This window comes from Cyprinodon tularosa, unplaced genomic scaffold (genome assembly GCF_016077235.1).
Source record: "Cyprinodon tularosa strain WSP-4 unplaced genomic scaffold, ASM1607723v1 ctg632, whole genome shotgun sequence".
In the NCBI taxonomy this organism is placed as follows: domain Eukaryota; kingdom Metazoa; phylum Chordata; class Actinopteri; order Cyprinodontiformes; family Cyprinodontidae; genus Cyprinodon; species Cyprinodon tularosa.
This window is the reverse complement of record NW_024039377.1, coordinates 74,498-97,074: the sequence shown is the minus strand read 5'-3', so window position 1 is coordinate 97,074 and position 22,577 is coordinate 74,498. Positions and strand designations below refer to the sequence as shown.

Sequence of the window (22,577 nt, the reverse complement as noted above, 5' to 3'; positions counted from 1 at the left end):
AGACAGTGGTCAACTGTATTCTATCGGATGCTGTGAGCTGAGAACCAGGGGAAAATGTTGAGCATTGAGAGAGGCAGGTCTTGTAACATTTTGGCGTCAGGAGCAGCGCGCTGAATGCAGAGCATGAACCATTCAGAAAAACTGATCGAGGACTTGTCTGGGAGAAAGACGCTATGAACAAACCGTGATTGTTTCTGCAGAGCTGTCAGCATAAAACTTATGAAAAGTGAATATAATCACAGATCAATCTGATAATCTTTATAAAAGGATTATCAGATTGATCTGATTGTTATTACTGCAGTAACTAATTTTCTCATTGAACTGTGGCAAAACAGTTTATGAATAATGACATCCATTAAAAATGGCGAAGCTTGATGGCACAAAATTTTCTATTTTATATTCTAATACTTGAAATTTTGACCACAAACCCACAAAAAAAAAGCCTGCTTTACATTCACTTAAAGCCTCTATGAACGGCAGAGGAAAATCCCAGACAGCCTGGCTGGCTTCAGAGCTTCAGTGTTGCCCACCGGTATGCAGTAGGTCTGCTGCTCCGAACAAGAACAGAATATTTTAGTTGGATCATAATCTTCATGAACTGACTGCACAGATAATGTTTTAAGCTCATCAAAGCACTCTCTAAATTCCTAGGAAAAGAACAGAACAGCTCAAAGCCTCGATCGCCAAGCATCCCAAGAGGCAAACATCTGATCCCAAAATGCAGAAGAGTCCCAACTTTAGGCCTTGAACACCTTTTAGACACTGAAAATTTGGTTGTCTAAACCTTCATTTATGCTTGGTCTGCGGTTGGGTGTGGTAGATAAAATGCATCCGCACATCCGCATGGACAAAATTTCCATTCAAAAATTTGTAACTACTCAGATATCTCCCTGGAAAAACATGGTGGACGAAAGACAGCTCCTACCAGCAAGAGACTGCAAATATAGACTTCTAAAAGCATCTTGTGATTTAAGCCACAAATTACTAAGATGAAGAGATCACAAATATTTCTTAGAAAGAAATTACTATCAATCTCATGAAGAGGCCTTGATAATTTTGGAAATGGCTTTGTTTGTCTACTTCCTCATATAGCCTTGGTATTTGAGCTACTGGTTTGTGCTGTACATGCCCCCCAGGAGCCTGCCCAAAATATCAGGTACAAGTAGAAAAAATGCATGGAATATGAAAGTTACAAACATCTCTGAGCATCTAATTTTTTGTGTGGAACGTACATGCGTTAAGCATAACTGGGCCTTAACATGCATGCTTGGCATGAGCAATAGCTGCAATGTCAATGACACAATACAAGTGACTGTTGCTATACGCTCATCAAGAAGTAAATCCTGTCACTCAATGGCTCAATGCAGTTTGCTAGGTTTCTTAAAACTCTGGTTTGAGATTACATGTGTTGTGTATCAGCTCTTTATAAATAACATGAATTAAAATCGACAGATGAAATAACTGACAGTTCTATTGTTTATTCAACCTGAAGAGAATAGAAATAATTATCTAAAACCATGCATCCACCTGATGTTGAATTTAGTGCATCTGTGTCTCTACGCATATGTTGTCTAGTAAAATTGTCAATTGTCAGCTGGAATACTTTCAGAGAATGAAGACTACAAAGAATGAGAACAAGGGAAAATATACTATAACAAGGGAAAATATACTAAAGCTTCTAAAAAGCTCAAATTTTGCTTTAATTGATGAAAAGAAAAGAAACAAAGGATACCTAACCTTTCATGTAAGAGTTGCACCAAATAAGCCATTGGGCAGGATTTTCACAGTAGCACCTTCAGTGATGTACACAAGTGAAGGCAGAAAAAAAGGCCTGCACTAAATGCAAACCATCATAGGCAGTTCAGAGGCTGTGTCTTCAGTCGGAAAAAATAAGTCCCTTCTTTGTAACATCAATGTTTCATTTTGTACAAAGCTGTGTTTTGTTTATGTTTTTCTTTTTTTCTCCAAACACAGCTGCAATGCAGCACTGCAGGGATATTTTCTGTCATGGAAATGCATGTGTACACTCTGTTTCTATAAACAGGAAAACTACAACTTTCTGACAGTATGGAGGAAACAAAATCTATATGCAGTTTAGGACATTTAAGACAGTAACTTCTAAGGAAGTTATCTTTTTTTTAAATAATAAAAAAGATAATGCTCTGGAATAAACAATAAACAATCCTCTGCATACAAAAAAATGCATACTCCACATATGCATGTGTACGTACAGTCTTAACTATACACAATTAGGGATAAATTGTTTGACATTGTCCTTGACTATGACTTTGAAAGCAGACTTATTATGGGCAGACCCTTACACTATCTCTTTCCTTCCTGGCCAGCTTTTGAGAGCAATGAATGATTGCTGAGAGCTCTGCTTTGTTCCTCATGTCCGTTTGGATAAGATCCATACTCAGAGGCACCAACAGAAACAGGCACAGCCACTGGACGTGGTCCCATACTATGAGGTCTTCTTGCAAAGCTTCTCTTAGTGAGAAGGCGAGCCAACCATCAGGCCTCTGTGGACCTGACTCCATCGGGACTGTCCAACCAAGCAGATGTTGCCTCAGTGGGCCAGGAGCAAGCACTGCCTTGTGGGACAAATGCCACTCAGTGTGTCCGCCTCCTCTGGGCACACACATATTCAGACACTTACAAAAATACATTCATGCTTGCTCTCTCCTTCTCACATCCTCTTACACACCCACACAAAAGTTAAAGCTGCTGTTTCCCTTTTCTTTTAAACCCATCTTGCTCAATATAGCATCAAAGCCCCACTTTATAGCTCTTTCCCTCAGCCATCTCCCTATCTTCCTTATGTGTGCCATTTGAGAAGCTTTTGCAGAGCTACACTCAGCTACTTGTCATATTGGGAAACTACAGAAAAATAGGCTGTTTTATAGCATAGCATATTTTGCCCTGGATTTTATCCAAGAAGCTTTGCTCCCATTTTATAAATGAAAGACAACAGATCATGTAAATATTTTGTTATATATGTACATGGTTCAAGGTTTATTTTATTTGTGTAATTACATGGAAATCTCGGTGGCCTTTGTGTCACTTATTAAGGAATTTTACTGACATTTGCACTTTCTAAGTGCAGACTGATTGGCCTCCTAGCTTTTAATGTAAACAAATACATTAACAGTTGTACTTAGTAGATTAGCTAGTAAGTAGTATTGCACCAATACCGATACCAGTATCGGGCTGGGCCCCGATCAACCACTAAAATGGTGGTATCGGTATTGGCTAGTACCAACAAATAGGACACTGATACCATTTTGTGAGCCAAAAGTTTATTCAACTATTGTCACCCATTCCAGGAAGGCAATAAAAAGTTCTACTGGATTCACTTTGTATTAGACTTTTTCCTGCTTCTCAATGGTAGGCAGCAGCTTGACAAAGCCATGATGGCAATTATTTTACATCCAAATAGTATGCAGTTCTTCATATATAAACACACACATCAATTTCAAACAGATGTTATTGGTATGGTATCAATATTGGCCAATACTTCACAGCCAGGTATCGGGTATATTTGTTTTTATTTTCTCACTCCACATATTCAGTTGCATCCTCTAAGTGCAGGCTTGGCCCATCTTTGCCTCCAGGACTACTTTAAATCCTAATGGTATAGATTCATTATAATATCTAAAACATTGCCACATGTTTAACCAAATACACTATCTATATTGATAGAATGGCACTTTTTTGCAAGATGCCATTAGGTGCAGTAGAGTTCAATGAGTTAAATCTACCGCCCCACCTCATCAAATTTTATCGTACTGAAATCTTGGACTATGGTCACAAAGAGATCAGCCCTGTGTCTACTCTCAGAATAGTAAAAGAGACACTAAGATTGGATGGGGCATTTAAATGTCCAAAGGGTACCCAGAAAATATTCCACACCATTATTACACTATCACAATCAGGAACAACTGATGTAAGGTAGAATGGATCCATGTTTTCATGTTGTTTACCTCAAATTCCCACCTATCTCAGAGCAGGTGCGAATTTTCCTTTGTGTTAATGTTCCTTTTTGGTGAGCTTGTAGCCTTGTTGTCCTGTTCTCAGCTTACAGGTACAACAGCCAGTATTGTGTTCTGCTGCTGTAGCCCTTCAGCTACAGGGTTCAATGTTCTGTGTGGGCAGAGACTGTATTCTGCAGACCTTGGTTGTTGCAAGTGGGTGTTTGCGCTACCCTTGGCTTTCTATCATCATGTACCTGTTTGCCTATTGCTTTTCAAATTATGATGTGATCAAAGATTTTTTTGTCCATCAGACTGTCTCTTTTTCAATGTTTTCAACCATTGCCTAGTTAAAAGTGCCCTGAATCCTAAATATTGTTTACCATTTTCATACACTGTTTACCCTACAAGAAGTAATGTTCACCTTCAATCTTCAGTCTTGCCTTGAATTTCTACCCTGTGATTGGCTTTCTCAATTTAAATGCAAAGATTTAAGCAGTTTTACATAATAAATTAGCTAGTAAATGTTTTCTACAACAGACTAGCATAGCAAATTGGATTTATTTCTTTTGTTTTAAATGTGCTTCATGCAACAAATTTAGTTCACTTAAACACCTGACTAAATTTGACTTGTCTAAAGCCCTTACAAGTAAAAGGCCACCATGACCTTTGGAGCCTTTAGGAGGGATGTGTCAAGTGGCTGTTTTCAACAGTGTTAATTATTTGAAATCTTCCATTCCCCCAGTGGCTCCTACAGTGACACAGCCTGCGTTTTACTTCCACTCTGCTTCCCTGCTTTGTCCTCCAAGGCTGGCAAGATTGTGTGTGAGTGTGTGCATTAATAGGTGAATGAAAGAATGTAGAGTAAAGCGCTTTGGGTCAAGTCTTTCGACTTGAAAGAGCGCTATATAAGAACAGGCCATTTATCATATTCAGACCTGTGATTTCAAACTTTATAATCTTTATCAGACATATTTATTAGTTTTAAAAATAGTGTAGAGAGTAAATACGGTAAGAGTCTGACTGCTAAAGATAGCTCTACAGACTCCAAATTAGACACCTTTATTAGTTTTAAAAATGCTGTCTGAGTAGAGAGAATACGAGTCTGACTGCTAAAGATAGCTCTGCAGAACTCTGTGCACTTTAAAAGCTGTAAAATAGCATCTACTGTATGTGTAAATAGGTTTGCAGCTAAGTTGCAGCCCGGTAACCTTGCCTTTGAACTGAGTTCTTCTGGGTATCTATGTGTTTACAACCACACAAGAATCAATCTTGTACCGGTTCAGCTTAGGTTGTTTAAGTCTATTTCAAAAGAGGTTATCCAATCAAGTTGCAGAATTGTGATATAAGGTAAACATATAGTTGTGGGGAAAGCATGGGCTGCTAAGCTCACAGCCAAACCAAAATAAACATGGAAGCGCAGGAAGACGTATGGTTAGCTACCGTTATCACATCTGTTTTGTCAGAATCCACAATTTCATCTTTAAAAAAACAGCAAGAGAGTAAATGTATAATTGACAAGTGTATAAGTTGTCATGGGTTCTCATACACTGCTGCCATTGAATTTGTGACTCTGATTGGCTAAATCTAAACTTCTAGGTGGGTCCTTGGTGTCGCTTCACCCAAGCGACTTGAGAGATTCTGCTGATAGTCTCTCCTTTCCTCATACAGATTCGATGGAAGCGGGCCCAGAGTAATAATGTGTAGAACTAAACCTAAGTGCTTCACATTATCCATCTCACACACATAAAAAAAATTATTGTTTAAAATGCTCTAATTCTCTCTTTAGGTCATCAACGCTATTGAACAAGATTACCGTTTGCCACCACCCATGGACTGCCCCAGTGCCTTGCACCAACTGATGCTGGATTGCTGGCAGAAAGACCGCAATGTACGACCCCGATTTGCAGACATTGTCAGTACCCTCGACAAAATGATCAGAAACCCCACCAGCCTAAAAGCTGTAGCCAACATCCCTGCTGTGTGAGTAAAACACTTCATACAACACACAACAACCCCCCCTTAACTTGACTTTAAAAATGCTTTTTATCTGTGTATTTCTGCAAAGTTGCCACACGTGTTCTGCACAATATTTATGTATATTTTTTATCATCTCATTAAATATGAATGGTTTTATTACTGTTGATTGCATCAAATCTGAACTTTTCCTCTGCTGTGTTTTTTTCCTCCAGTTGAATCATGATACTTTCAGTTTCACCCTAGTTATAGCCATTTGATATTAGAGCAAATATATTTTGTGTAAAAAAAAAAAAAAAAGAAAAACAACTAACGAATAAAAAGCTTGCACTCAGAGTAATAAACATTTTTAATTTAAATTTATATATTTAATATTTACAAATAATTTTCCTCAAATGTTATTATTCTGTACATGGCCATTATGTCAGTGGGTATTAAATATTTATTTTTAAATAAATGCACTTTTACATAGTTGTTTTAAATTTCAATGTTCAATTAATTTGAAAATTTTAGCTTCGTTAGCAACTTCATTTTACTAATAAGTCCAACCTTAGTATTTGGATAACTATTTTATTTTGGAAAGAAATTCTTGCACTGTGCTGCTGTGTTGGAAAAATAATTTAAGTTTGTATCAAGCTGGAGCAAGTTTAGCAACAATACCGTCCCTAAAATCAAAATTCCAAAGTGAGCTGAGCCTTCTAATGCGGAATAACATCTTAAGTGTAATTAACTAGGATTTTAAATGGTGTCTTATTGCAATTGATTCAAATAGCTTATATTCAATTCAGCCTACTTTAGTTGCAACACTTGTGCTAAGGAAAAAGGCTTATGTGCCACTTATATAATAATAATATAATAATTTATAATAATTATATTTAATAATTAATATTAAGTAAAAAAACATTCTACATTTGTCTCGTTTTGTTATTTTTTCACAGACTTTATTTTTAAATAGCGTATTATATTTTTAAAATCTGCTGGGATTTTGTAGGTCTCATTTAGCTGATCAAGTTAACTCTGCAAAAGAAAATCAATGGATATTGTTCATGCTTTACCGTATATGGATAAGATTTTCAAAGGTTGTTCATCAGTGTAAACCTTTTTCCTGGATTTAATCTGTTTCTACCCTTTACCCCCTACACAGATTCTCTGAATCTTTGGCTAAGCTATCAGGGTCAGTCAGAATCTTTAAGCTATTTGTTCTGGCATTGTGATTTGGGTTGCTGCCATGTTACCCGAAGGAAATTCTTGGCTCTCTCTCAGTCTGAAATTTTGCAGTAGAGAATGTTTAGGTCTTGAATGTATTTGGATAACCCTTTTCTACCATTATGAGCCTTTTTGTATGAGTGATGTTTGTGAGATGAAGGTTGACATGTCCTTTTATATTTGTATTTTTTGTTCCCTTTAAAACACCTTCAGGTAGATAGATCCATTGTAAAGACCCTTCCTGTTTGTTTTGCTTGTACCTTCTCATATACACCCACGCAAACACAAACCCCACATCCACTCTTGTTTTCTTGAAACGCTGCTCGTTTAATATTGCATCAAAGTCTTTTTCTCTTCCTCATCTCACCTGCTCCCTCTTGGCCCCTCCAGGCCTTCTCAGCCACTTTTGGACAGATCCATACCAGACTTCAATACCTTCAGTTCGGTTGAGGACTGGCTTGCTGCCATTAAGATGAGCCAGTACAGAGACAACTTCCTCAACTCAGGCTTTACCTCCCTGCAGCTTGTGGCCCAGATGACCTCAGAGTGAGTTCAATAGATTTTGTAAGATGAAGCATTTGAAAACCATACGGCTATCAACTGGAAATAGCTACTTATAGATACTATCACTGTGCTTCATATTATTTTGATTATTCATGTTGTGAAAATGTAAATATATTCCTGAGTTTTTATTAAAAATGGATGCTTGAGGCCTTGATAGTATTTATGAAGTCTATTTGCAATTCCAAGTAACATGGTTTGCAGATTCTTCTCTCAAGTTATTAAATTAATTTTGCAAATCTGTGTTTTCTGTTAATCACCACTAGCTCTCTGTGCTAAAATTATACTTGCTCATGTAGCGATTGTTAATGCAATAGAAAGATGGTAGACATTTTCAGGCTGCATAAACCTTTTCACAGTTTGTTATCTTACAATCAGAAACCTAAATTGTAATTTTATGTGATGTATATAAATGTATAATAAGTAACACACAATTGTGGCATTCAGGGGAAATACTACACATTTTATTTTATTAGTAATCTGAAAACTGTGTTGTCTGTTTGTATTCAACTTCCCTCAGTATATTGAAGAATCAATTTGCCCATTCTTTGGGAAATGGCTCAGTTTATGTCAAACTGATACAAGAACAGCAGTCTCAAATAAGTGTACAGATTCCTATTAGGATTTAAGTCATAACATTTACTCCCTGTAACACGTGTATGTTTTAAACTGATCCATCTTGTAGCTCTAGTTTTATTTTTGTGGTGTTTGGCCTGCTGGAGATGATAGAACTCTCCCTTAGACTCAGATCTTTTATTTTCAGCTTCTACCAGGTTTTTCTTCAGGTTTGCTTTGTATTCAAATCTATACATTTAACCATATTTTCTGTTCCTAGAACAAGTTGCTGCATATTGGTGGTTATTTAATTATTTCCATCGGCTACTAGCATTTAAATGTTCAGTATGCTGGCTATGAGATATAGAAACTTAATCCCATCTCATCAGAACACTGTCCTACACCATCCCTTAATTTGTTGTTGCAAACAGCTACAGTAACTGGGCTTTTTAAAAATATTTTTTTTAATAACACCTTTATTTGCTGCTACTCCCCCTTAAGGGCCTTATTTGTTGAATGCATAACTAATAGTGGGGGATTCCCCAACCTAAGCTATGTAGCTCCTCTGGAGTTATCCCAGGCCTCTTGGCTTACTAGGTGGATTCTGGTTTGAAACCTTCAGCTGGACAGCCATGCATCGTTGAGTTTACAGCTTTACAGTTTAGATTTAAAGGGCTTTGTGGGATGTTCAAAGCTTGAAGTTTTCAATCTTTGTTAATAAATAATTTCATAATATACTATTATTTTAAAATTGTCCACAAATTAATCTATACTGCAGTTACTTCTTTTCATAATGCTTTTAAATAGCAAAACCTCTGAAGAACACTTTTATTTAAACCAAAATTGGTTTACATATAGGTGAATTCAGTTTATTAATTAAAGCGACTTGTAAGGACAACTTGTGTTTCCAAATTTTCTTTCTTGGTATCAAAAGAAAGAGTGCTTACTACATATACATGCCACGTGTAAAATAGTTTCAGAACTATATGTAGTTTTACATTCTATATCCATACTGTATAATGTCTTTATATATAATTTAAATAGAATACACAGAGAAGTGTGTTTGTATTGTAACAAGTGTAAAATAAGGGGTATAAATCCTTTAGGGAGGCATTTTAGTCACATACAGTATTATTCAGCCTATTTGTTCTAAATTTAGAAGGTGAATGTGATTTTGTTTAATTTTTAATGGAAGCTGTGAATTTTCCTTTCATTTACCCCTTTGCTTGTTTCCCATCTAGGGACTTGCTTAGAATAGGAGTGACCTTAGCAGGCCATCAGAAGAAAATCCTCAGTAATGTCCAGTCCATGAGGGTGCAGATGAGCCAGTCACCGACAACGATGGCATGACTACAGGAGGCGCTGTGCCACGGAACGGGCAGCATTCGGAGGACCAAAAACATCAGCCCACGAATGACCCCCGATCCATCGGAACGCGCCAGAGTTGAGACTATTGTCTTAATCTAAACATCTATTATGGCAACAGGAGACCAGGGTTTACGCTACTACATGGAAAACAGTTGTTACATCTCATGCAATCCTCCTCATGCATTCAGGGTCAATACCTGGCACTTTTTCTCCACTCTTCACAAAAGGAAGACGGCAACAACTTTTGTGGTTTCCAGTTACATTTGTGTCATTACAAACCAAAATGACTCCTACAATCGGACATCGAGACAGGGAACAACTTAGGAGTTATGCCGTTGTGGTAAATTAATTGATATTGTGCTTCTATATTATCTGGACTAAAAAAAAGTAAAAAATGTAGACACAAGTGTGAGACATTTAGAAACCTGTGACCTGTGCTTTATACCCATACGGTTGTCATTGTGGGAGAGAACGACTCCTTGACCTGATGGAAGCAGCTAGAAAGTTTAACTAACTGGAGAGAGAGGCATACAGGGATGTACAGTGGAGCACTAATTTCAATGTTTTCTTTGTTTTTTGCTTGTTGTAAATTTTTTAATATTGTATAATAGATTAACAAATTCAGAGCTTATTTCTATTTTTGTCCTTTACCACCCGTTTCTTGTGTTGCAACTATAGCAAGATACCACCTACTTGTCTCTTAACTTAAACACTACCTGTGGAGGTTTGGTTGGTCGGTCTTGCCTTCTCCACCATCTCCACCAAGAGAATATAAATATGTTTATCTCTTGCTAATATGATTATATCTTTCATAATAAACCTTCATATTGAAGGTGTTACATATTAATATGTATGTACAGAACTCTCTGCTTGCATTTTTGGCAAAGACATGTTGACTAGATTGTAATAGACACATGCAATGTGTAGTTTCCTGTAAATCCCTGGATTCCTTATCACAGCTGAACAACGGACAATTGGTTGAACATCTTCATGATCCAGGGACACCATAATGACTCTTCTGACTGTACTTTAACTAAGGAAAATGTTAACTGATCACTGAGAGAGAACTGTTATTGTAAAGTTGTATAAAGATGTTGTAGGAGTTAAAGTATTGGATAAAAGTATTTTACTGGAGATCATGTTAAATGTAGGTGTACACATGCTGTCCTCTGCTGATGAGCACTTACATGTACAGATATGGCTTATGCTCCATCTGCATTTTTATATATTGCTTGTGTTTGGATTTATCATTAGAATGTAACACTAATTTAAAGATGGTCCATAGGCTGTCCCAAATTCATGATAGGCAGCTGCTGATCATAAAGAAAACAAAAACCTACAAAGGCATTTGCATTCAGTTGCTCTACATCTAAGGAGTTTCATCTTGAGGTAAATTCTACCAAATGTATATATCTTAGCTGAAGCAAGACTTTCTTCAAATTTGAAATGCATGAGAAAGCATCTAATCAAGGCATTGGAAATCAGTTTAATTCTGCATCACTTCCTTACAAAGTGAAAATGAACATCTGGGCTGAGGTTTGCCAACAGGCACCCAGTGCCATATCAATGAACACACAGTCTTAAACAGCCCTAAAGAGCCCATTGCTCACAAAAGAAATGACCTTACAAATGATGCTGTATTTATCTTTGGCATCTATCAATGCATCCTTGCTGAGGGTGTTAACCGATTGAACAGGCAAGATGAAGCCAATTGCTGTCCTATTATAGAGAGTTGCAAAAAACGCACTTGGTGACAATAATTCTTGAGGATGTTCTGATTGCTGCCTATAAAATTGTCCTCATATTTAATACAGTAATAAGAAAATAGTCTTAAGTTATTTGTTTTAGTTCTGTAAAAGGGTTGATATTATGCAGTTTGATCAAATAAAGTGATGAACAAAAGCACTGAAGAACAGAATTTCCCCTTTAACTAGTTAATAATATCTTGGATACCATTGTCATAATTATTCTTTATCTGTTGTTATTAGGTCATTAATATTGAATATTGTATATCAATTTTGTTTAAGTATTGCTTCATTTTTTTTAATTTTGCTACTCAATGCATCATTTAGCTGTGTGCTGAAAACGGCATTACATAATGAATATGTGAGCTATATGCATATTAATTATTTAAAAGTACAAACTGGCTTGAGAAAGGGAACAGATTCTGCTTCATAAAGAGACAGTTGATTTCTGGGCACTATTAAAACCTATAGTTTGATGCATCCTTATACAATAATGAAAAACGAAAAAAAACAATTTGGTTATTGGTAAGGCCCAAAAATATTATTGTAAGTGTTCTTTATGAGGTTTATATTTAAGGGATCTAATTGAGATTAATAGTTTATATTCTTAGCAAGAACCTCTTTGCTTTCCATTGACAACCTCAAATAATATATATATGTTACATTTTGCTAATAAGCTACAACCAATCCTCTCAGTTATACCCAGTATTCTCTTTCGCTGCGCTTTTTTCCAAGCCACTCTAGTTCGCTGGCGGGCTTCCAGCTCGTTTATCCTTGGTTTAACCAAGCTGTCCAGGGCACTGTCTGAGGCAGGCTAGACCAGTGCTGGCCAAAGAAATAGTTGGCTCCATGCTTCAGTGGGCCCAGGCAGGGTGCGAACACCTGCTAGGACCCCTGTCTGACAGGCATCTGATCAGCAATGGGGGAGGGAGAATGATTGGGCCATGTAAATGGACACAAATGCACACCACTCTAAATGTGAATCCAAAATATGCTCCTAAATCTTTTATTTTTTTTAAGGGAAAGCATTACAATGTGTAAGAAAAGATGGTAGAAAGAGAGGGAGAAGCTGTTTAGAGGAAAGCTAATTTGCAAGTAAGACATTAAAAGGATAAATAGAAGAAACTCAGATTCTGTCTCTTTTAGCTTGAAAGTTAGGTGATGCTGCCTTATCCTTTCATTATATAAATGCTTATTTCTTCGGTTAGGCTTGGGAAATATTGTAATTAAGCAACTGCTTTGCCCTTTTGGACGAATTGCATTTTGTTTAAACTGCACAACTCATTGATTTACCAACTAAACATAATAATATATTCCTTAATGCAGGCTTAGATACCTTTCATTAAAAACCATTTCATCAATTTGAATGTATTAGTTATCTATTCAGCTCAGTCATGTGTGTTTCCTTTTCAACCCTTTAGCTTGTGACTGAGATGGTGAATACATTTATTTTCTAACTGTGCAATTCTTTTAGCCTCATTTGCTCTGTTTGTCTTGTGAAATGTCGTACTGTACAGTAACACTCCAGTATGATGAATAGAGAGATGGTTTTCAGTTCCTCTATAAAATGAGCTTTCTACTGAAGCCATTCATCACATACTGATACAAAACACAAGATGAGGAGAGCTTGTTAAGCGTTTCATGGTGTCGTAACTGTTTGAAGAGTGTCCAACAACTCGTTTAGTCACTGGAATCATCCCTTGCTTTTATGGATCAGCTATATACACCTGAAAATGACACGTCATTGCTCCCAGCAAAGACTGTTGTCATTTAAGTGCATCACGTTTTGTTTCTTTCTGGCTTTTCAAAGATTTATGCGCATTTATAACACTTCACATCCATCCAGATATATACAAACACTGTGAATATATAAAAAAGAAGAGTTTATGTGGTCAGTCGGGACAAAATGTTGTCACAGTCTCTCTCTTTTTGGTACAGATTTAATGAGAGAGGATTGTGAGTGCACATGTTATCTGTTTTTTGTGTGAGGGACAGTGGCTGTATGTTTTGTACATATTTGACTTAGTTATATGTACAGAAGTTGTGTGCACATATACAATGTTGATAAGTATGAATGGTTTTCCAATTATTTTTTCTTCCATTTCTGTATAGCTGCCACTTGTAAATTGTGAAAGTATGTGTCAAAGGTTTGTAAGATGTAACTTTCAGAACAATTGTACTAAAATGCACTTAATAAACGCCTTGGAAAACAAATCAGTCACTTTTTCTGCCTCAGATTTAATGGACAATAATTATGTATGTCAACAAAAACGGTCAAGAGTGATTATTAACCAGTAGCACTTGTACCAACAAAGTGACATCTAATACTTTTATAATTACTACGACATAAACAACTTTTAGTCACTGACATTTTGAGTGGCAGCACATGTTAAAAGCCATCAGATATAAATAAACAATCCATTATTTGGAATATAAGTAGCATTTTGAATCCCTCCGGATTAATTACAGCCATTTATCTCCTCATTTAAATGCTTATCTCTGTCCTGAACATTCATTTTTCAAGAACCATAGTTTCTGGAAACCATTTTGTACAGTAATTATGTTATTAATGAGGTATGTCAAAAATATGGTTCCAAATTTCAACATTCTTTTATAGCAGTTTATTGAGTAGTTAAACATAAATGGTCTTATACTTATATACAGGGCATAACACCACACACATGTGAAGATGAACAAGGTCTTGAATACATTTTTCTTTTAAAAACTCAATTTCAAGTCATAATTCAATTAAGTGGTGAATCAGGGTTGGTTCTATGTCATATTTGTGGTTTAAATATAATATGTGAAATTTCAGAAGAAATGGCTACATTTTATAGATACATAAAGACAGTATTAAAACTATAAAAAGTAATTAATATGAATTATTTAAAACTAATTAGAAACTGCAAACCAAATGAGGATGCTATGCTTTACATGCATTCAATAATTTTTTCTTATCATACTCCATTACAGCATGTGTGTAAGCTGCTCCTGCTGTTACCAAACGCATTGGCTCTTTATTCATGGTTACATTAAAAATATAAAATCTAATTACCTGTAATCATCTAAGTTTTTGTTTTGTTAAAAGAATCAACCAAAGCGTTAATCATTTAGTGCCTTAGCCACTATTTACATTTATGGAAAGACAAAATAGCAAGAGTCATTAAAAAAAACTAAAATCAGGACTATAAAATACTACAGTGCAAGATGACCTTTGGACAAACAGCCTCCTATGTTGAACATTTTCAGCTTTGAAACTCACTACAATCTGACTTTAAAACCATAGCTATGGTTAACATTCCAAAAACGTTAAAAAACAATGGAGATGATTTTGTTTCCAAGTTTGAAGACGTTTCACTTCCCTTCCAGGAAGCTTTACCAATCATCAACTCAACGCTATATCTGACATTTTAAATTGAAAAGTGAAACCTCTTAAAACTTGGAAACAAAGTCCAGCGGACTGTTTTTTTTTTTTTTACTTATTTGGAATGACTATGGCCTGGGTGACTGGTAAGCTTCACCACCTACATGTTCCAGGATTAATAATAAATTAAGATTAACCTGAAATGTATTCAGTTTAAATTATTGTATCTGTTTTAAGAAAGTAGCGGTTTTCAAAACATTATTTTAAAACATTCTCCACATGGTTGTTTCCCATATTAAATTTAACTGTTAGACTTTTAGGGACAACTGTTGTGAAATAGCCATAGCTCTTAACATCTAAGATGTAAGCATACAGATTGCTTTGAGGAAATGATCTATATTTGTTGTATCTGCTTCTATCAAACAAACAATTCATAAAAATGAGTAGAGCCAATGAAACCAACCCTCCCTACAAGATTTTAACACAACAGAGAGAGGAGATTAAAATCAAAATGTGCTTAAAGTCCTAGACAATCTTGAACTAAGCATGATAGTCACAGAGTTCTTGCGGTATTTACATTGAAAGCTAATATTTTTGCTTACATTATTCATAATGATGGCCATGTTAGCCAGCTTTTTCTGAAATAACTTGGTTGGCTTGCTTTACAATAATTTAAATACATCAGTCAAAATATGTAGATGGCTTAATTTTGCCATGAGTATTTTACGGAAAAACTGTCCTTGGATATGATGGCAGGATGTAAAGCTCATCTATTTCCTTTAGCTTAAATGACCCCACATAACACTATATTCAGAGCAATTAGAGTGGTAGAGGAAGTGTTATCCTTGTGATAAGAAGCTCTATTTGATAACTCGCCGTGAGCATGTGTATTAGAGAAACAGAGAGGCAGAAATAAGAAGCATACTTCTTATTGTTTACTATAGTTGTAAGTGGCAGTTCATCAGCGAGAGGGGGGTCAGGTCACCTGGTTTTCCAATAAAGTCGTATGAAGTTTCAAAAGTGACTTCTCTGCTGTAAATCTCTGCCTTGATCAATATTCACACAGCAATCACCTGTGAGAAAGGGATTTCTTGCACAGCAGGGAACTCCAGCAGAAAGAAAAAGAGGGAGCTGGGACAAAATACAATCCTTTCAGTTGTGTAGAACAAAGTGTAGAAAGGTTAAAGCACAAACTGTGTTCAGGACAGAGAAAAAAAACAACAAATCAGTAAACAGGAGGCAGAAATAATAGCAGTGGCCTCACAGGAACACAGAGAGAACAGAGATGACTTTCTATGAAAGTAGAATTTCCCAAATGCTTGTCATTACCTTATACTTTCTGGTTTACCTGTGTTTTAAGTATTTTTATTTTTTTTTAATAAATACAAATTCAGGAGAAAGCAGAAATCCAACAATAAGCTGACTAGAGCTCTGTTTATCCCCAGGAACCGGTCTCTCCCCTCGTGAGATTGTCCAAGACCTAAATCTGATCTCAGAGCTTGCTGGGGGCTGCAGCTCAGCAAACTATGTGCATATTTACTTTAATCTTGGAAGCTGAGGAAATATCCCAACCACACACCGCTTAGTGGAATCCTGTGTTCTGTCGTGCATAATTTTACAAGTAAAGAGCTTAAAACTGGTACCGAATAAAAACCCAAAACAATCCAGTCTTTTTTTTTATCATTGAAAACATTTGTGTCATAAAATATTTATCATTTTCAGGCGCTTTTTGGCTGTTATACATTTGCATTTAGTTTACAATTTTACTTACACAGAGAACACATGTTTTCTTAAAGAGAGGAGTAGAAGTTAATAGGCATTATTAGGATATTTTCCATTTTTAAAGAAAAATCAATACAACATTATTAAATAAGATTTAAACACTTTTGTTTAGATCTGAAGCCAACACAGGCATGGAGAGCAGTAAAAGTTTCATAACTTGATTCTAATTTTATTATGATTTTAACAAAAAAAACGATGACAGAACACACACAAACTTGGCGGATAGATGGAATTGACTGATGTTACCTTCATCCATAATAAGCTTTTTGCTGCAATATTCATGTGTAAGTCTATAAGACTTTGTTTTGTTTTGTTTTAGGCACACATACGAAATTCAAGCTGAGGAAGAACTAAACCAATGTAGTGTTAAACCACCACATTGACAAAATATTGTAGTGTTTTGCAAGCATCTTTATACTCTAGACCTTTTTAACATTTTGTTACAACAGATCTATAGGAATGGATGATGCTCCCACTTTGTCACAGGAAAATAGCCCTAAAGATACAACCAGAGCTCTATTGAAGGGGTTCATATTATAGAAGATTCTTTAATTACAATGACCCATGCAAAGTCATAGTGTCAAAAGACACAACACACATTTCTCAGACTTCTATTAAAAAAATGAAATAATTTTCTTTTTCAGTAAGAAAAAAACTAGTAGCCTATCTGCTAATTCACATAAACCCAAAGTTTGAAGTACATTGAGGTTTGCAGATGTGTTATTTAAAAGTGTTATTTAAATGCTTAAGGGGGATAGATACTGGAGTAAGTCATTGTATCTGCAGGAAATAAAATTTGGATATCCCAAACTAGTATGATGTTCTCAACATGATTTTCTACCTTAGCCTGTATCTGAAGGATTTTAATTACCTCCTATTCAGCAAGTCAAGGGGTGGGGCTTGATCTCCAGAGAGATAAAGACCAGGATGCAAACAGCCCTGAAAGTGTTTACAGTATTACTTGCTTATGTGAATTTCATAGCTTATATGTGTAAAATGTGGCTTTCAAAAAAAGTAACTGGACTACTAAGAGGAAATATAAAAACAGCTGTTTTAAGCATATTAAGGCATTACATTTATAATGTGCTGACTTTTATAACAAGAGCTTGATTGAGTATTGCAAAAAAAAAAAAAAATCTATAAAAGCAAAAACAATTCATTTAATTTCACAAAGGTACTGATTAAAAAGCAGCTAAATTTGGAGATACTAATTTGGTAAATCAAGATATAAGTAGGAAGATTCAAACTATGTCCTTTAAAAGTGGTGTATAATTCTCCTTTTGTGTACGGGAAGAGAAATCCAGCACCTGGGTCAAATGAGATTTTATGTCTCCAAGGAGTTTATCAAATTTAATTATGATACATATAATTACCAAAAGCAATCTTGTGTGTGGTAGGAATAATCATTTTAGAAGTCGGCACCTGCAGGGGTAGGGCATAATTTACATGTGGTCTAGGGTGACAGAGGGAGGGAAATAAAGGAGAGAGAGAGCCAGAAACAGGTGACTGCTAAATACTTTGCTGAGCAAGCTGGCTTTATGCTCAGCGTCTTTACTATAGGAGCTCAAGAAATGACTAAAACTGTCAACCACACTTAAAAAGATTAAGAACAGCTTTTACTTTTTAGCATCTGATTACTAAAGGAGATTTGACAAATGCTCGATTTTATGTTACTTTAAAAACACAGCCATCCTTCATCCCTGTTCTGCTAAGAGGAATATAAACAGAAGCTTCGCCAAACCCAGATGTTTTTTAATGAGTTGGATTTATCATAAAAAACAGAGAAGGGTGGCCAACAGAAGTTTTGCTGAGGCTTAAGAGTAAGCAATAGGAGGTAGAAGAAGGAGTGAGCAATGATGGGATCATAGCTGTAATAGGTTCTTTCAGAAGGTGAGAATGAGTAAGGGTTGTAGAAGGGGACATTTCACTGTAACCACATACACACTGACTCATACATGGACATAGCCTCAGCAGCTCTCCACCCGACATAGAAACCCCCTGCAGTGTCTAATCCTGCACAGAGCCCTTCTCAGCTCCGCCCGGCTTCGATTGCTGCTAAAAGAAATCAATGAAATATTTTCCCACCAAAATGAGGAGGAACAATGGATGAGATCCACACCTCAAGGTCTTTCTAATTAGAGAGTTCACACAAAGGGGCTGCAGCATTTCATGGCTCTAAGAAAAGAAGGAGACGAGTTAGGAGGCAGCGATGAATGAACAGAGAGCGATGAAGGTCATCGACTTTGCTGCTTTAAAATCCAAACTACATAACTCATAACCTTGGCTAATGCAGATCTGAAATTTTGACATTGCTGTTTCCAAATGCAGGTGTGCAAAATAGGACCCTTGAAAGGTCTTGAAATCTGGCATTATTGTTTTACTCAATGGCCTTTGATGCTGTTTCTCTAGGTGAGTGCAGAGATCATTCTTTTTATGGCAGATTTAAGTTTTAAAAAGCAACTACATGCAAGGCTTGATGCACCTGAGAGAGAATAATGTAGGGAAAGCTAACATTGGATAATAGCTGTCATTACTGCTCTTAACCAGCACCTGCCATCTTAAAAAATGTGTGTAGCACTGAGAGCTGCGTTGGGCATGCTCTTCAGCTGATAAAATGGGTATTCGTACTTACAGTAGTAAAGCAGTGTCTGCCTATACATAAACTCACACGTCTAGATCATGACTTTTGGAGTCTAATGCTGAAGCGGTAAAAAATCCCTACTGCCACCCTCTGTTTTAGGGAGGAAACTACTTCCTTCCTCCCTTCCTCCCTTCCTCCCTTCCTCCATCCATCCATCCATCCATCCATCCATCCATCCATCCATCCATCCATCCATCCATCCATCCACTGCTTAGTCCTGTCAGGGTCATGGTGGGGCCGATGCCTATGTCTGGCAGTCTATGGGCGAGAGGCAGGGTACACCTTGCACAGGTCACCAGTCTGTCACAGGGCAACAAAGAGACACAACCATGCACACACACACCAACACTAACACAAACCTAAGTACAATTAAGAGAAGCCAATCAACCGAGTTGGCAACCAACATATGCCAGTTGGAAACCGGTTCATGCCAGTTAGAAACAGGTATATACCAGTTTTATCAAATGTCCTACATGGCGCTGAATATCCTAATCTGGTTTTATTGACAATATATTTTTGCATTTATGAAAAAGTAATGTTCATTTATATAGTTGTAAATGTGTCTATGTGTTGAAAAAAAAACCCAACAAGTGGCATATTCTCAGTATTACATTATGAAATAGAACGCTTGTGATCTGCTAAGCATGAGCCTAGCCATCATATGTACACTTCTTCTTCCTCGGGGCATTACGATTACCGCCCCCTGCTGTACGCATGTGGCATCAGATCACTGAAAATATCATTTTCATACCAACGGAGTTAGAATAAAAAATAGTAAAATTCTAATTAAAAACCATTGTTGTGATGGTTCATATAAACACGTTGAAAATGTGACTATATGTTCAGAAAACTGCAGCATAATGTCAGTATCACTGTATGATGTGTTTTGGGAGTGATCTGCTAGGCATTAACCTAGCTAGAGTCTGGTGCTCTTCTTTTTCTTTATTTCTGTTTGAAGAGATTTCAGAGATTAAATAATAATTTTTAAAAATCTTCACATTACAATCTTCACATTGTTTTGATCACAGCCCTTTTGTTAAGACATATGCCAGTTAGACCCGGTGTAGGTACCAGATCTGCTCGGGTGGTCAGATCTGCTCCGGGCCCTGCCCCTTTATATCATCAATATATGGCAACTCCACTTGGACAAACTGTATTGCACCTGTTTCTTAAGGATCAAATCTCATTAGGAGTTTCAACATATTACCTATATTTGCTATTATTTTACATTTTCTTGGCGATCTAAAGTAGTCGAAAGTATAAAACAATAATTGTCAGTCTTGAAGGAAACTACTAAGACAGACTGAGCTTATTAACAAGGTGACACAAAAAGTCTCAGGTTATTTTTATTCTTTTTCTTAGGATCTTTGGGCAGGGGAGGACAAATGGAACATTCTAAGAATGGCTTTCGTAGAGATTTTAAAGAAAACAACAGTTATTCTACTTGTAGGAAACGAATGGTTGCTATTGATAATGAATTCAAAAGTAGTGTAGCTTATGGCTAACTGACCGAGCTAAAAGAGGCTAACCTGTTAGCTACTGAGCACAGCTAGCTAAAGCACTACCCAGCTCTCCTCCTTTATACCATGGTCTTGCAGTTACTATTTTCAGCATAAACAGATTTTGTTTTCAGTTTTGTTATCGATCAGGTAACACTTCATCAGTCATGATGTTACATCATGTGGTAATGCTCAGCAAATCATGTAGCGTAACGTCACTGGCATGCGCAGGACCCAAGCAGATCTGGTACCTACAATGGCATATCCCAGTTCAAACTGGCATAAGCCAGTTCCCAACTGCCATATACCCTTTTTCAAACCTGGCATGCCAGATACCACGTTTGGCTCTCACAGTCGCTCCATTAATGATGAGGGTGACAAAATTAATTTGTTGATGCTCCTTTTTTCTAACCTGACAACAGCCAGATGCATGTCTCGCTCCGGCCAGCTCCACTCACATACATCTGGGAACCCGCCATAGGAATTGCCTTTACTGAAGGCTGGGCCTTATCAAAACTCCTTGCATATGATTGGATAAGCCACTTGTCTGTCATCTTTATCGACGTGCTATTTCAACCACTCACACTGAAGCTAACCCGTGACGCTGTGAGAGGAGGAGCCATTTGGTAGCTCAAGCTCTTACCAAATCCGGTCGGGAGAAGGGCGAAAACATCGTTTCCACCAACAAAAGCCTTCAAAGCCGTTCTCTGATGTTCTTTTAATGAAACAATATCAGATAGATTGGATAACACAGAAGAAATAGCAGCATCAATGCTAACGCTTGCTTCCTCAATGCGAGCCGCCATTGTTGTTGGAATCTCACGGTCGCTTCTCCACTCCAGGACACACCCGCCCTGCGTCCTGATTGGCCAGACCATAAATTCGGTTGGGGAAATCACTTTCAATGAGCGGGTTCCCAGATGTATGTGAGTGGAGCTAAGCGGAGCGAGACATGCATTTGGCTGTTGTCAGGTTACCTTTTTTCCATGACAATAACTAAAACTGACAAGCCAAACATGGATCTTTGTTGACGAAAACTTGAGAGTTATGGGTATGTGTTTTAATCAATGAGGCGAGACTAAATAAAAGTTAGCAGGGTGTCGGTCAGACATTAAATCTGCCTCAATGTGCTGTAAACTGCTAAACAGTATCAGCCATGCTGCTGCGTTCTGTTTGATCCTGCCGCCCACCTGGCGTGCAGCGGTGCTCATTCTGTATGATCACAAAGGCTACCATGGCAGGAGCATGGGGATATAAATACAGGTGCTGGTCATAAAATTAGAATATCATGAAAAAGTAGATTGATTTCAGTAATTCCATTTAAAAAGTGAAACTTGTATATTATATTCATACATTACATACAAACTCATATATTTCAGATGTTTATTTTGTTTAATTTTGATGATTACAAATGACAACAAATGAAAATCTCAAATTCATCATATCAGAAAATTAGAATATTGTGAAAAGGTTCAAAATTGATGGCCCCTGGTGCCACACTCTAATCAGCTAATTAACTCAAACCACCTGCAAAAGCCTTTAAATGGTCTTTCAGTCTAGTTCTATAGGCTACACAATCATGGGGAAGACTGCTGACTTGACAGTTGTCCAAAAGACGACCATCGACACCTTGCACAAGGAGGGCAAGACACAAAAGGTCATCGCTAAAGAGGCTGGCTGTTCACAGAGCTCAGTGTCCAAGCACATTAATAGAGAGGCGAAGGGAAGGAAAAGATGTGGTCGAAAAAAGTGTACAAGCAAGAGAGATAACCGCACCCTGGAGAGGATTGTGAAACAAAACCCATTCAAAAATGTGGGGGAGATTCACAAAGAGTGGACTGCAGCTGGAGTGAGTGCTTCAAGAACCACCACACACAGACGTATGAAAGACATGGGTTTCTGCTGTCG

General features: G+C 36.9%; 1 protein-coding gene across 2 annotated transcripts in view; it reads left to right on the top strand.

Annotated features, from left to right (window-relative positions):
* Positions 1–12,408, top strand: part of LOC119798658 (ephrin type-B receptor 1-B) — a 238,211-nt gene extending 225,803 nt beyond the window's left edge. For both annotated transcript variants that reach the window (XM_038308216.1, XM_038308215.1), the window contains exons 14-16: positions 5,761–5,954; positions 7,545–7,700; positions 9,512–12,408. In XM_038308216.1, coding sequence (XP_038164144.1) covers positions 5,761–5,954; positions 7,545–7,700; positions 9,512–9,620 — 459 coding nt within the window. In that variant the 3' untranslated portion in view covers positions 9,621–12,408. The remainder of the gene's footprint in view (positions 1–5,760; positions 5,955–7,544; positions 7,701–9,511) is intronic.
* The last annotated feature ends 10,169 nt before the right edge of the window (positions 12,409–22,577 follow it).